General features: G+C 39.7%; 3 protein-coding genes across 4 annotated transcripts; 2 read left to right on the top strand and 1 right to left on the bottom strand.

Moving 5' to 3' along the window:
- The first annotated feature begins 1,053 nt into the window (after positions 1-1,053).
- On the top strand, positions 1,054-2,034 carry LOC136259214 (uncharacterized). The gene has a single exon (XM_066052697.1). The coding sequence runs from the start codon at positions 1,054-1,056 to the stop codon at positions 2,032-2,034; it is 981 nt and encodes a 326-aa protein (XP_065908769.1).
- On the bottom strand, positions 1,934-3,077 carry LOC136258503 (uncharacterized). The gene is made up of 2 exons (XM_066051819.1): positions 2,838-3,077; positions 1,934-2,779 (listed from the first exon to the last, which is right to left on the bottom strand). The coding sequence occupies exons 1-2, from the start codon at positions 3,075-3,077 to the stop codon at positions 2,060-2,062; spliced, it is 960 nt and encodes a 319-aa protein (XP_065907891.1). The 3' UTR covers positions 1,934-2,059.
- A 200-nt stretch (positions 3,078-3,277) lies between these two features.
- LOC136258557 (tripartite motif-containing protein 2-like) lies at positions 3,278-9,451 on the top strand. 2 transcript variants are annotated; one of them, XM_066051876.1, is made up of 2 exons: positions 3,278-3,522; positions 7,057-9,451. In XM_066051876.1, the coding sequence occupies exon 2, from the start codon at positions 7,088-7,090 to the stop codon at positions 9,263-9,265; it is 2,178 nt and encodes a 725-aa protein (XP_065907948.1). In that variant the 5' UTR covers positions 3,278-3,522; positions 7,057-7,087; the 3' UTR covers positions 9,266-9,451. The 2 variants fall into 2 exon arrangements, with proteins under 2 accessions (XP_065907948.1, XP_065907947.1); XM_066051875.1 differs by having other exon boundaries at positions 7,033-9,451.
- Positions 9,452-10,992: the final 1,541 nt, after the last annotated feature.

Below are 10,992 nucleotides of genomic sequence, written 5' to 3'. Positions count from 1 at the left end.
CCACACCAGCATTTAGTTATTTCCACATATCAGGAGTGCCGCTGGCCCGCTGTAAATACAACAATCAAAGGAACAAAAAACACCAACAAGGCCTGAGTCCCAGCCTTACAAGGCTGGAATGGCCCAGAAAGCAGCCATTTTTATCAACACTATCTAGCTAGTTACCAGACCTGAAGGAGAACATGAACATGAAAAATAATCATGATTCCGTCTGATCTGATAGAGCAGAACATATGAGGAGCAGAAACTATGACAATAACAGTTTGTGGCTCCCAGCTGGAACTTCAAAGGGTCAGGTTTAAACTCGGGTTTAAAGGGTCCCAGCAGTGGGTGTTTGAGCAGAGCAACGGGTCTGCATGAAAACATTTCAGTGTAAAAAATAACCCAATTGAAAATATGTGACCGGATTTGACAAAACTAGGCTTCCACACACATCCAGAGTGATTTTAAAGGATCATAACTCAGTCAACGTAGGAGTACGCTATTGCTTTCACATTTTGACCTGTGCTTAGATAATCCATAGAAAGAATTGTGCAAAAATTGTAGAAAATTATAAGCTAGCATACTGACTCATTACTGAGTGGCAAAGTTACAAGCACTTAAAGTCAAAGAATTGGATGTGAGTGGAAGCCTGGTTTTGTCAAGTTCGGTCACATATTCAGATCAGCAAATAGTATCTGGACATGTACGGATACTACATCGAGCTCCTGAGCTGCAAGTGATGCTGAATATACGGAAGTATTCCGGAGTTTTACAAGAGATTTTCAAGACTGCAATAGAGGATATGCGCTATTAATAATTTGAACGAAAAATGATCAATATAACAAGATTTGCGGCGTGCCCAAGAATTTTGACGGTGAACGACTATCGTGAATCCCATACTGAGGATTTTCTGTCCGTTCGAACATTGCGTATTGCGTATCGTTTTCTTAATTGGGATTGCGTAGCTACACGTTCACGTAATTACGCGGTTTTCGTGCGCGCCAAAATTCAAATTTGTGAGTACAGCTATAAATAGCTAGTTAGGCTATCGTTCACTGTGGTAGCAGATACATGACATCTTGTGAGCCTAACAGGCGTTCACCTTATTCTCCTGATTTACGATGGCGAATCGTGTGGCAGCGGATAGGAATGGAGCAGGATTTCCGTTCTATAGCTGCCAACTTAAACATTGCTGTTTCAACAGCACACAGAGTATATACTACATTTGAGCAAACGGGTAATGTGGATTCAAAGGTGAGAGAATACACAGCAATCGCCATTGATGAAAGAGTTACACAAGCCATTTTGGCAGTGGTGTTTGATTGCCCAGATCTCTATTTGACAGAAATTACAGACAAGGTGCATGACTGCACTGGTGTAAAGGTTTCTCCATCTGCTGTATGTAACACAATATACAAGAATGGCCTAACAAGAAAGAAAATGCAGCGCATTGCTGAACAAAGGAGTGCAATACACAGAGGAGATTATTTAGCAGAGATTTCTATGTACAATACAAACATGTTAGTCTTTGCTGATGAGACTGGAAAGGATTCACGAGACTCCATTAGAAGATATGGATATGCTATTCGAGGTGAAGTACCACACTCAACCATTACATTGACCAGAGGAACCAGAATATCTACGATTGCTGCTATATCTTGTAGTGGGTTGATATGCTATGACAAATTCACTGGAAATGTAAGTGGGGATGAATTCTATGACTTTGTTCGAGGTTCTTTAATTCCGAACATGAACCCATATAATGGGACAAACGAAAACTCAATTTTAGTGTTGGACAATTGTTCTATTCACTACATTGAGGAAACTCTCAGCTTGCTAAGAACCTCTGGAATATTTGTTATCTTTTTACCCCCATATAGTCCAGACTTGAATCCAATCGAACTAACATTCAGCTATGTAAAACAATATTTACAAGAACACGAAGCGATCATTCAAGCAGCCAACAACATATCAGATGTCATAACATCAGCATTTGATAACATAACAATAAACCAATGTACTAACTGGATACATAGTTGTGGTTACAGTTAATCAACTGCATATAACACTAACAATATTAGTACTTTTTAATGTCATCAAAAAATTTACTTTGAAGCTCATCATATTGCTGCTTAGAAATGGCACCGCTCTCCATTAGGCGATGCCATTTCTCTAACTGTTCAATACATTGAGTACGCAAAGACACCCTCTTTGCTGGGGACATCACTGACTTAGCAGATGCATCATCACTGCTTACTTTTGTGACAGACTTAAAAAATCTACCACCAGGTGGTTCATCAAGCGACGTATGTTTTCCCATTTGTATCATATTAGCCCATGCACGGAATTGCTCAGGCTTGTAACTATCTCCATGTTTCTCCTTTAAAGTTTCACAAACCTCTTCAACTTTGTTCATCTTCTTTTCCAGAGCACTCTCAAAGCGTGACCTACCCTTAGGTTTAGGTTCCGAGTCTTTATCACCAGCATGTGAACACTTTTTGGTGTGGTTTGGCTGCTCAACGGAAGGGTCGTAACACCACAACAATACCTCCTTTTTCTTCTCGTAAATTTTTTTCATGTCATTAATATCATCATCATCATTAATGAAAACTTTCTTCCCTTTTGTGCCATGACCAGGCTCATAAAAGCCCAGTTGGATTTTGTTAGTGGGGGCTTTCAGAGCCACACAAACTTGTGAAGTAAGTTCTTCAGTACTAGTAAAAGGTTTTAGTCCACGTAGCTTCCTGACTGTGGTTTCACTCTTTCTCAGAGGGTTGATTAAATTAATAGAGTAAAGCTAGGAAAAAGAATAAACCATTCAAACGCCTCACCACAAACAGGACAGGTTAATTAACCTGGTCAGTCGATCCCTGCTCTTCCAAAGAATTCACCACTACTACTATCTCAGTGTCCGGAGCTGTCACCGAGTTAATGCTGACGTCTTGTTCCGCTTCATCTTGTACTTTTGGTTCACCCTCAGCGGGTTCGTCATCTAACTTGTCTGGTCCAGAATCAGGATCCTTAAAAGCACAGTTCGAGTAGTGATAAGGTCCTGAATAAAACTCACAATAAGAATAATTCTCTGAACTCGCCATTTTTGCCGCTTTTATTTACCATCACGTGCTTGCAACATTACGCGGGTTTAAGTGTTTTTCCGGGCCGGGATGTACGCAGTACGCAATGTTCGAACGGACAGAAAATCCTCAGTACAAAAGTACAGGTAGCAAATGCGGCTCGGACTCTAACTTGCCACATAAACTACGGATGAGGCTTCTCCTGCCAGTTACTCTGTTATACACATAAAGGAATCCATCGCTCTGGAGAAACTCGCGTAACTGGTCTAGTTTTGGTGATTCGCACTTTCTATGCATACCTACAATACATTCGTTCACCGTCGTGACGTAAGAAAACATCACGTTTTCATTAGAATGTTTTCGGTCATAAAGTTAGCGCATATCCTCTATTGAGGCTGTACCGGATTTCAAACAACAGACCAAAGAGTTACGGACCCCGGGATCGGAGTCGGAGCAGAGAAGGAAGGTACGATACACTATGTGAAATTTCGGGAGACCAGACCACTTTTTTCCTCCGTGGTCGAGCGTGGTACACGAGTAGAACAGGAAAACCGGCCAACGATATAATATCTCAAGTTCGTTAAATGGCACAATAATCGATAGGATCACACTAGATTACTTATGGTGCTCTTCAAAACGAAAACCTCGTGCGCGTAATACAACCACTGTGTGTGTGCGTGTGTTGTGCAGGTGTACATGTATGCATTAATGTTTTACAAAGTCCTGATTCCTGCTCGGCTCCTTGACAATCCTACCACAAGAGGTTCTGGTTGGCTCTTCTATATCTGTGCTGGCAGATAAATCAGCTGGTTTTACATTCTCCTGTGCTTGTTCTGTTGATCCACTTTAATGTCACTACAGTTTTATCAACCTTTTTCAAATGCTTGCGATTATGACGATACTCTTGACCACTAGTACCTCTCACTATATACAATCTTGGTGCATTTGCCAACTTGACCACTATTCTCAGTATCCACTGATCCTCTACTTGTATTCTGACTGTCATTGGCCTGCAATTTGCACAGTTCTTTTGAAGCTCTGTCATGGTACCTGTTGTTTCTTTCTTGTGCTTGCCTCATGGATTCCATGAGTTGATCACTTTAGGAGCAAGTTGGCAAATACTGAGCTTAGTCTGTGACTCATGGAGGGTTGTGCAGGTGAGCCTATGTCATTTATCATAGTATTGCACTGCTTCAATTGGCTCAGGTAAGGATCTTGTTTGTCTGTCTTGGCCTTTTCAGTATTCTCCTGACTATCTATGTACTGATTTTTCAGCCAGCCCGTTTGCCTTACAGTAAGTGATAAGGACTTGTCATTACATGTTTAAAACACTGAACTTGTTGTACTCGTCAATGTGGCCCATTGTCGCTCTAGATAATTCTTGGTATGCCATAACGGGCAAACACAGATTTGTTGTGTTCAATTACCAGTTTACTGGAGGTGCTGTGCACGTGTAATCTTGCAGTCTCAATAGCCATCCACAATTAACAAGTAATCTTTACCGTGCAATGAAAAAAGGTCTGTGGATACTGATTCCCGTGGTTGTTTTGGTGACTCATCTGACATCATGGTGACTCATCTGACATCATGGTGACTCATCTGACATCATGGGTTTCTTTAGTGCTTTGAAGCTTGGTACTGTAAACAAGTCTCACAATTTGCTAATCAAGTTCTCAATGTCTTTGCCCAGAACAAAACACCTTTCACATGTTTCTTACTTTTCACTATGCCTAGATGTGCTGTATGGATCTTGTCCAACATTTCTTTTTACAAACTGTGGGATAGTGCTGGACGGTACTACATACTGTGGTATAGCTAATATAGGTAACTATATTCAGAATTGAAGGAAACCAGTATCTGTGGGTTTTGCATAGTTAGTAACATAGGCGGCTCCAGGATTTTTGGTGACTGGTTTCTGATCAAGAGCATAGCTACACTTTTCGTGAAGACCAAAAAAAAAGGTTACTGCCTGCTGAGAAAACTGCCCTCCACCAACTATGTGTTAATATCACTGATAAGGTATATAAAATCCTTATTTATAGCTACAAAACTTGCTACGCTGCTGCTCTAAATACTGTGACTACTTTATTAGAGTGTGACTGCTCTATTAGAGTATCTCGATCTGAATGTGACTGGTTTCCGGAAACCTCAGAAACTCCTCTGGAGCCATCCCTGAGTAATGCACTGCATATTATAGTACTTTAGAGGATGAAGACTGTGGCATTTAATCAAGTTATATGCATTGATGGTTTAGTGGTGTCTACAAGGCATGCCCCAAGTGACCTATGAGGTTTATGCTGCTTGCTGTGTAGTTCCTACTGTCTCACTATATTGCAGTAGTAAAATGTATATTTTAACCTTTTAGCCTACACATTTTACTCATTGTATATGTCCAACATGAATTTAAACTTGCAATGAGTTACTTGCACTGTCAATGTAAAGAAATGGCAGGGCAAGACTAAATCCTTGATGCGTGCATGCACCATATGTACTATGGTATACCAAAAGACATTTGTTGAGCTGAAACAATGTTGAACAATAACAAAAATCAAGCCAGTAGCAGGGGGCAGATCTAGGATTTATAAGGGGGGGGCTAACTCACGTTACTAATCTCTTGGGTGGAGGTGGCAAAACACACCTCATGCTGGAACTAGGGGGGTCTGGGGGCATGCCCCCCCTCCAGGAAATTTTTGAAAAATAGATGCTAAAATACTGCAATTTGGAGACATTTCCACATAAAATACATATTTCTGCCTGTAGATATTTTATATACTACCTTTAGATATATGGCTCTCTGCAGCATTTGCTAATGGAAAGGTTTGGGTAGGTTCAGACAACCAAGTACATGATGCATCCTCTCACAATTGCATGCATGATAGAATAATAATGTCAAAACTGAAAAATTGTGAAATTTGAATGGTACAAGAGTGAATCTGAGAGCATTTTCAATGGAAATTGTGTACCTGAATTAAGTATACCGGTACCGGTAATAACTACACAAGTAGATGAACAAGCCTTTTAAACAGACCAATGTACTTCATTGTGTGTATAGGCACAGGCAGATTTGGAAAAATTCCATAACAGAACCAATTTTTATGCTTACACTGAATGTTCTATTAGAGTATTTAGATGACTGTTCTATTAGAGTATCTCGATCTTGTACACCTCCAATGCAGATCCGGGTCCTTGTTGCACAACCTTTAGCATAAATCCACTAATAATGCCTTGGAAAGATGTTTATAAGGTGGGTTTATGAGAGTATTTGTATTATTAGTGATCATATAATTATGCTAAGACAAAATTTCATTATAATCCTTAGCATATTGATCAAGTAAAGCCTAAAAGTGAAGGGGGGCTTCAGCCTCCAAAGCCCACCCCCTAGATCCGCCCCTGAGTAGACTTATCCATTAAAGGCATTAATCTAATTAGACAGTTACTTTGTCAGTTGGTAGACACTACTTAAAGCAGAGTGTTTTGGGTTGCGCTGCTGGCTTTTTGGGCTTCATTATATATACCTAGCCTGTGAAGATATTGTGAAGCTGGTTTCTGTAAATGTTTTACTATACAGTATTGCTGTAGTGTATGATAAATATTGATAATGTACGTAGCATGAGGATGTGGTGAGAGACTAGTTACTATGAGACAAGAGTGCTGTAATACCCATGCGGCCATCTGAGTGCTATACTTTCCATAGTACACAAGCAAACATTGTGCTTTAACTGGTTGATATAGAGTTGTAATCATGGCAATTAACATGATCTGAAATCTTGTCAAAACACATTTATGGCTGTGTATATGAGTTACAATTGTTTGAATACTCATGCTCTTAATTCACAATTATGAAATTGGTTTTTGTTGTTGTTGTTTTTGATCCAATGATTTCAACCTACGTATGATCCCTTCTATTCCTTAATCAAGAGTAAATAATGATAATTAAGCGTCTCCATTATTTACTCTTGTTATTATGTGCATGTAGCTAGCAAATGCTTTTCTTGAACAGAATTTTGTATATTGATGCTACTAATTTTATTATGGCTGCTGAAACAGTTACAAAGCCAACAGTCAACCTAAGTTGTTTGGTGTGTAACCAGCTATTCAAGAACCCTAAGTATCTGCCTTGTTGTCATTTTTATTGTGAAGAGTGTATAGAGAACATGATAACAGAATCCAAAGTCACGTGTCCCAAGTGTAAACAGGACTCGATAGTGCCTGCAGGAAGAGTAGAGGAGTTTCCCAACAACTTCTTCGTCAGTCGTCTGGTTGATGAATGTATACTGAAACGCAAGGTGGACGGTGAAGAAAATGTGAGATGTGAAAACTGTGATGAAGATGATCCCGTGGCAGCTTACTGTACAGACTGTAGTCAATTTTTGTGTCATCTTTGCAGTGAAGTCCATAAACGTGCGAAGTCATCTCGTAGCCATGGCACTATTCCACTAACTGAGTTAAGGGCTAACAAAGACATTCAACTGCACGTTCAGGTGAAGATTCCACTTTGTCAAGAACATGATGAACAGCTCAAGTATTACTGTGAAACATGTGAGCAGTTAGTGTGTATGTATTGTACAGTGAAGGATCACCATGGACACAGTCATGACACTGTTAAGAAGATGGCTAGCAAGCACAGACATGAACTGAAGGAGATCACTGCTCCAGTAGAAGATATGATTACAAGTCTCAGTAGAGCTCATGATAACATTGACAAGATGAGGGTGCAGATTGAACAGCAAGGTGATGAAGTGAATGTGAAAATTGATCAGCACTACAATGAACTTGTTCGAAAGTTAATGGAACAGAAAGAACAATTAAAACAACAAGTATGTGATATAGTGTCACAGAATCAGAGAACAGTAACAACACAATTAGAAGAAGTGAAGTATTTGCAATCAGAAATTTTGAGTATGAAAGAACTGCAGGATGCTTTGGAGAAGTGCTCTGATCAAGAAGCATTGTCTATAAGGAGGCAAGTAATTGATCACACACAAAAATTAGCAAATAGTTACAAGAAGCTGAACTGTCATCCTGTGCAAACAGCCACTATAGAATTTGTTTCCAGATTGAATCCTTTTCCACAGTTTGGTCAACTACTTACTTCTAATAACTGCCACATTCCTGAGGTACATAATCATACATTGTACTGTCTTAGAGTAGACGTTGCCATCATAGCTAAGAATAGTAACAGGGACTGTTGTGTCACAAGAGATAGCCAAGTATCTGTAAAGGTGCACTCCAGTACAGGAGAAATGAGAGATGCACAAGTTAGGAAAAACAGTGATGGAAGCTACACTGCTTCATTTGTGGCTCAGCAAATCGGAGATGTGAAATTGTCAGTGTGCATTGAGAAAGAGGGAACTGAAGAATGTACTTCTAGTTGCATACCTGCAACACAGTACACTGCAGTTAATATGCCTAGCAAAATAATACAAACGGATGGTAAACCATGTGGTATTGCATTTGCACAAAATGGTTCCTGGGTTTTAACTGACTCGACTAACCATTGTGTGTACGTATTTGATGGTCAAGATCAGTTGATCAGGAAGTTTGGCTCCAAAGGCAGTGATAAAGGGCAGTTTAATTATCCCTATGGGGCTACTTTTGATAGTGATGGTTTTTTATACATTTCTGATTTCAGTAACAATCGTATACAAAAATTTGATGCTGATTTCAACTGTGTACTCCAATTTGGTTCTGCCAGCCAACTTAGTGGCCCACGTGGAATTACAGCACATCAAGGGATGGTGTATGTGGCCAATCGTGAAAGTGAATGTATCACAGTGTTTCTTACTGATGGTAGTCATGTATGTGACATTGGACATGGAGAGACAGGCTGGCCATATGATGTAGCCATTGGTACTGATGATTGCTTGCTTGTTGTTGACTTTCACCATGACTGTGTACACGTGTTCACACTAGATGGTGATTACATTACAAGTATGTGTGACACTCAGATAAGTTCTCCTTATGGTATCACTGCTGATCCAAATGGTTCTTTCTTGATTGCTGAGTATGGTAATAATCAAGTGTCAGTGTTTGACAAAGATGGCAATTTTGTGCATCGTTTTGGTTCCCGTGGAAATTGTAGGGGTCAATTACAGTCCCCCACAGCCATAGCCCTGAGTCCTAATGGTAGTGTTTATGTCAGTGATTATGGCAACAGCAGGATCCAGATATTTTCTGCATACCGCAACTACCATAGTGTCATCAGCTAATACATGTTCATGCGTTTGCATCCATACACATTACAAATTAATAAGTATAGTGTTTTCAGAGACATGAACATGTGTTTTTGTGTTCTTAACATGCTGTAGAATTGTTTTATTGATTGCTAATTTTTGTAGCGTAGATTTATATGTAGTATACATGTGTGTTGGAACATAACATTTCATATTATATACCAGTTGCTATATTTATAGGCACACATACAACTGAAGGTCTTACTAATCATTGACCTTTTCACCTAATATTTTTCAGCAGCTAAATTGCAATGGTTTGGGATACTATGTTGATGTTGGGAATTGTCAACTGTTGCTCAATTCCAAAATAAATTATTATATGCCTGTACTCAATGTAGAATAAAACTTTACTTTGCATCACTGCAAATATTACACTATGTATGGTTAGCCGCATCATTTTTGCTTGTGAAACAATGTTGCAGTCAAGATGTCCATGCATTGTGGTCCTTCACTGTACAATATAATACATACATACCAACTACTCACATGTCTCACAGTAATACTAGAGCTGTTCGTCATGTCCTTAACAAATGAAATCTTTAGTTGAACTTGTAGTGGATTAGTCCCATCGATCAGTTAGTGTGGGGCAGCATAGCTAAGTGGCTAGAGCAATGGCTTGGTTCCAGGTTTGATGCCCAGTTATGCCAATATAGTGTTGTTGCTCCTAGATCATGAGCAAGAAACTTTACTCACATCACTCCAATCTACCCAGCTGTATATTGGAGACCTAGTGGCCTGGTGTCAACTAGGGAAGCAGCCAACCTAGCTTTAACATCAATGGGTACCTAAGGTAAACTGGGGAAGCAAATGCCCAACTTCCCTTGTTTCATTTAGCAGTGTTGAGGTCGTTGTGGAACTTCAGGTTCTGCGACCTCTCCATGAAACCTATAGACAGTCCTCCTGCGGGTTACTATAGCACTGCCACAGGAGGATTGCCTGCACAAGGCTCACTGGGAGGCAATAGCTGTGTTTTGCATGGCTGTCATAGGCTTTTATATTTTGCCATGGCCACGAGAAGTCTTCACATGTTTGTGAACTTCGCTACAAAGATGAAATAAAAACAAACTACGGTCTGGACAACAAGCCACCACAGGATCATCTTCATCAGAGTTTTTGCACCTCACATCATCTTCACTATCGACTTTATGTTTTATTATAAACTCATGCATCTACCATAAGAAATTGTTAGCCAACTCCTTCACTCCTCCTTCAGGAACAATGGCTTGTTTACTACACTCAGGACAGATTGTAACAAGACAGATACTTGAGATTCTTGAATACTTGGTAACAAACTGGACAGCTCAGGTTGCCTCCTTTACTTTTTTAGCAGCCAGGTCAGTATGGATGTGAATTCTATTTGACAATGTATCATACAGTACAATAGTACTGTATAGCAGAGATCCCAGCTAAACAAACTTGATTGCATCCCCCAAAATACTGCCATCAAAAATCATGATAAAATTCTAAATATGAAATACCTTTATTGAAGAGCCTTAGCAACAAAACTAGCATTAAAATAAGAAAACCTATAAATAGCAATTTTTAGAGCAACACGCCAAACCCAAATATTGGTCAGCCTGCTTGCCAGCCTGACCACAGTTGCAAGGTGTATGCAATACTGGCCATCATTTAATGCCAAAAATAACAAACTCACATTATATATGGCATGCATGTGCCTTTTAAGATTCCTCTACCCTGTGCAC

This window comes from Dysidea avara, chromosome 6, assembly GCF_963678975.1.
Source record: "Dysidea avara chromosome 6, odDysAvar1.4, whole genome shotgun sequence".
Taxonomy (NCBI): domain Eukaryota; kingdom Metazoa; phylum Porifera; class Demospongiae; order Dictyoceratida; family Dysideidae; genus Dysidea; species Dysidea avara.
This window is presented reverse-complemented; position numbering and strand designations above follow the sequence as displayed.

What these genes read in the sequence shown, in the direction of transcription:
- LOC136258557 (XM_066051875.1), top strand. Translation starts at nt 7,040, where the DNA reads ATGCTTTTCTTGAACAGAATTTTGTATATTGATGCTACTAATTTTATT.
- LOC136259214 (XM_066052697.1), top strand. Translation starts at nt 1,054, where the DNA reads ATGACATCTTGTGAGCCTAACAGGCGTTCACCTTATTCTCCTGATTTA.
- LOC136258503 (XM_066051819.1), bottom strand. Translation starts at nt 3,077, where the DNA reads ATGGCGAGTTCAGAGAATTATTCTTATTGTGAGTTTTATTCAGGACCT. An exon ending in AGCAGGGATCGACTGACCAG is followed by an intron (nt 2,780 to 2,837) that starts GTTAATTAACCT and finishes TCTTTTTCCTAG; the next exon opens with CTTTACTCTATTAATTTAAT.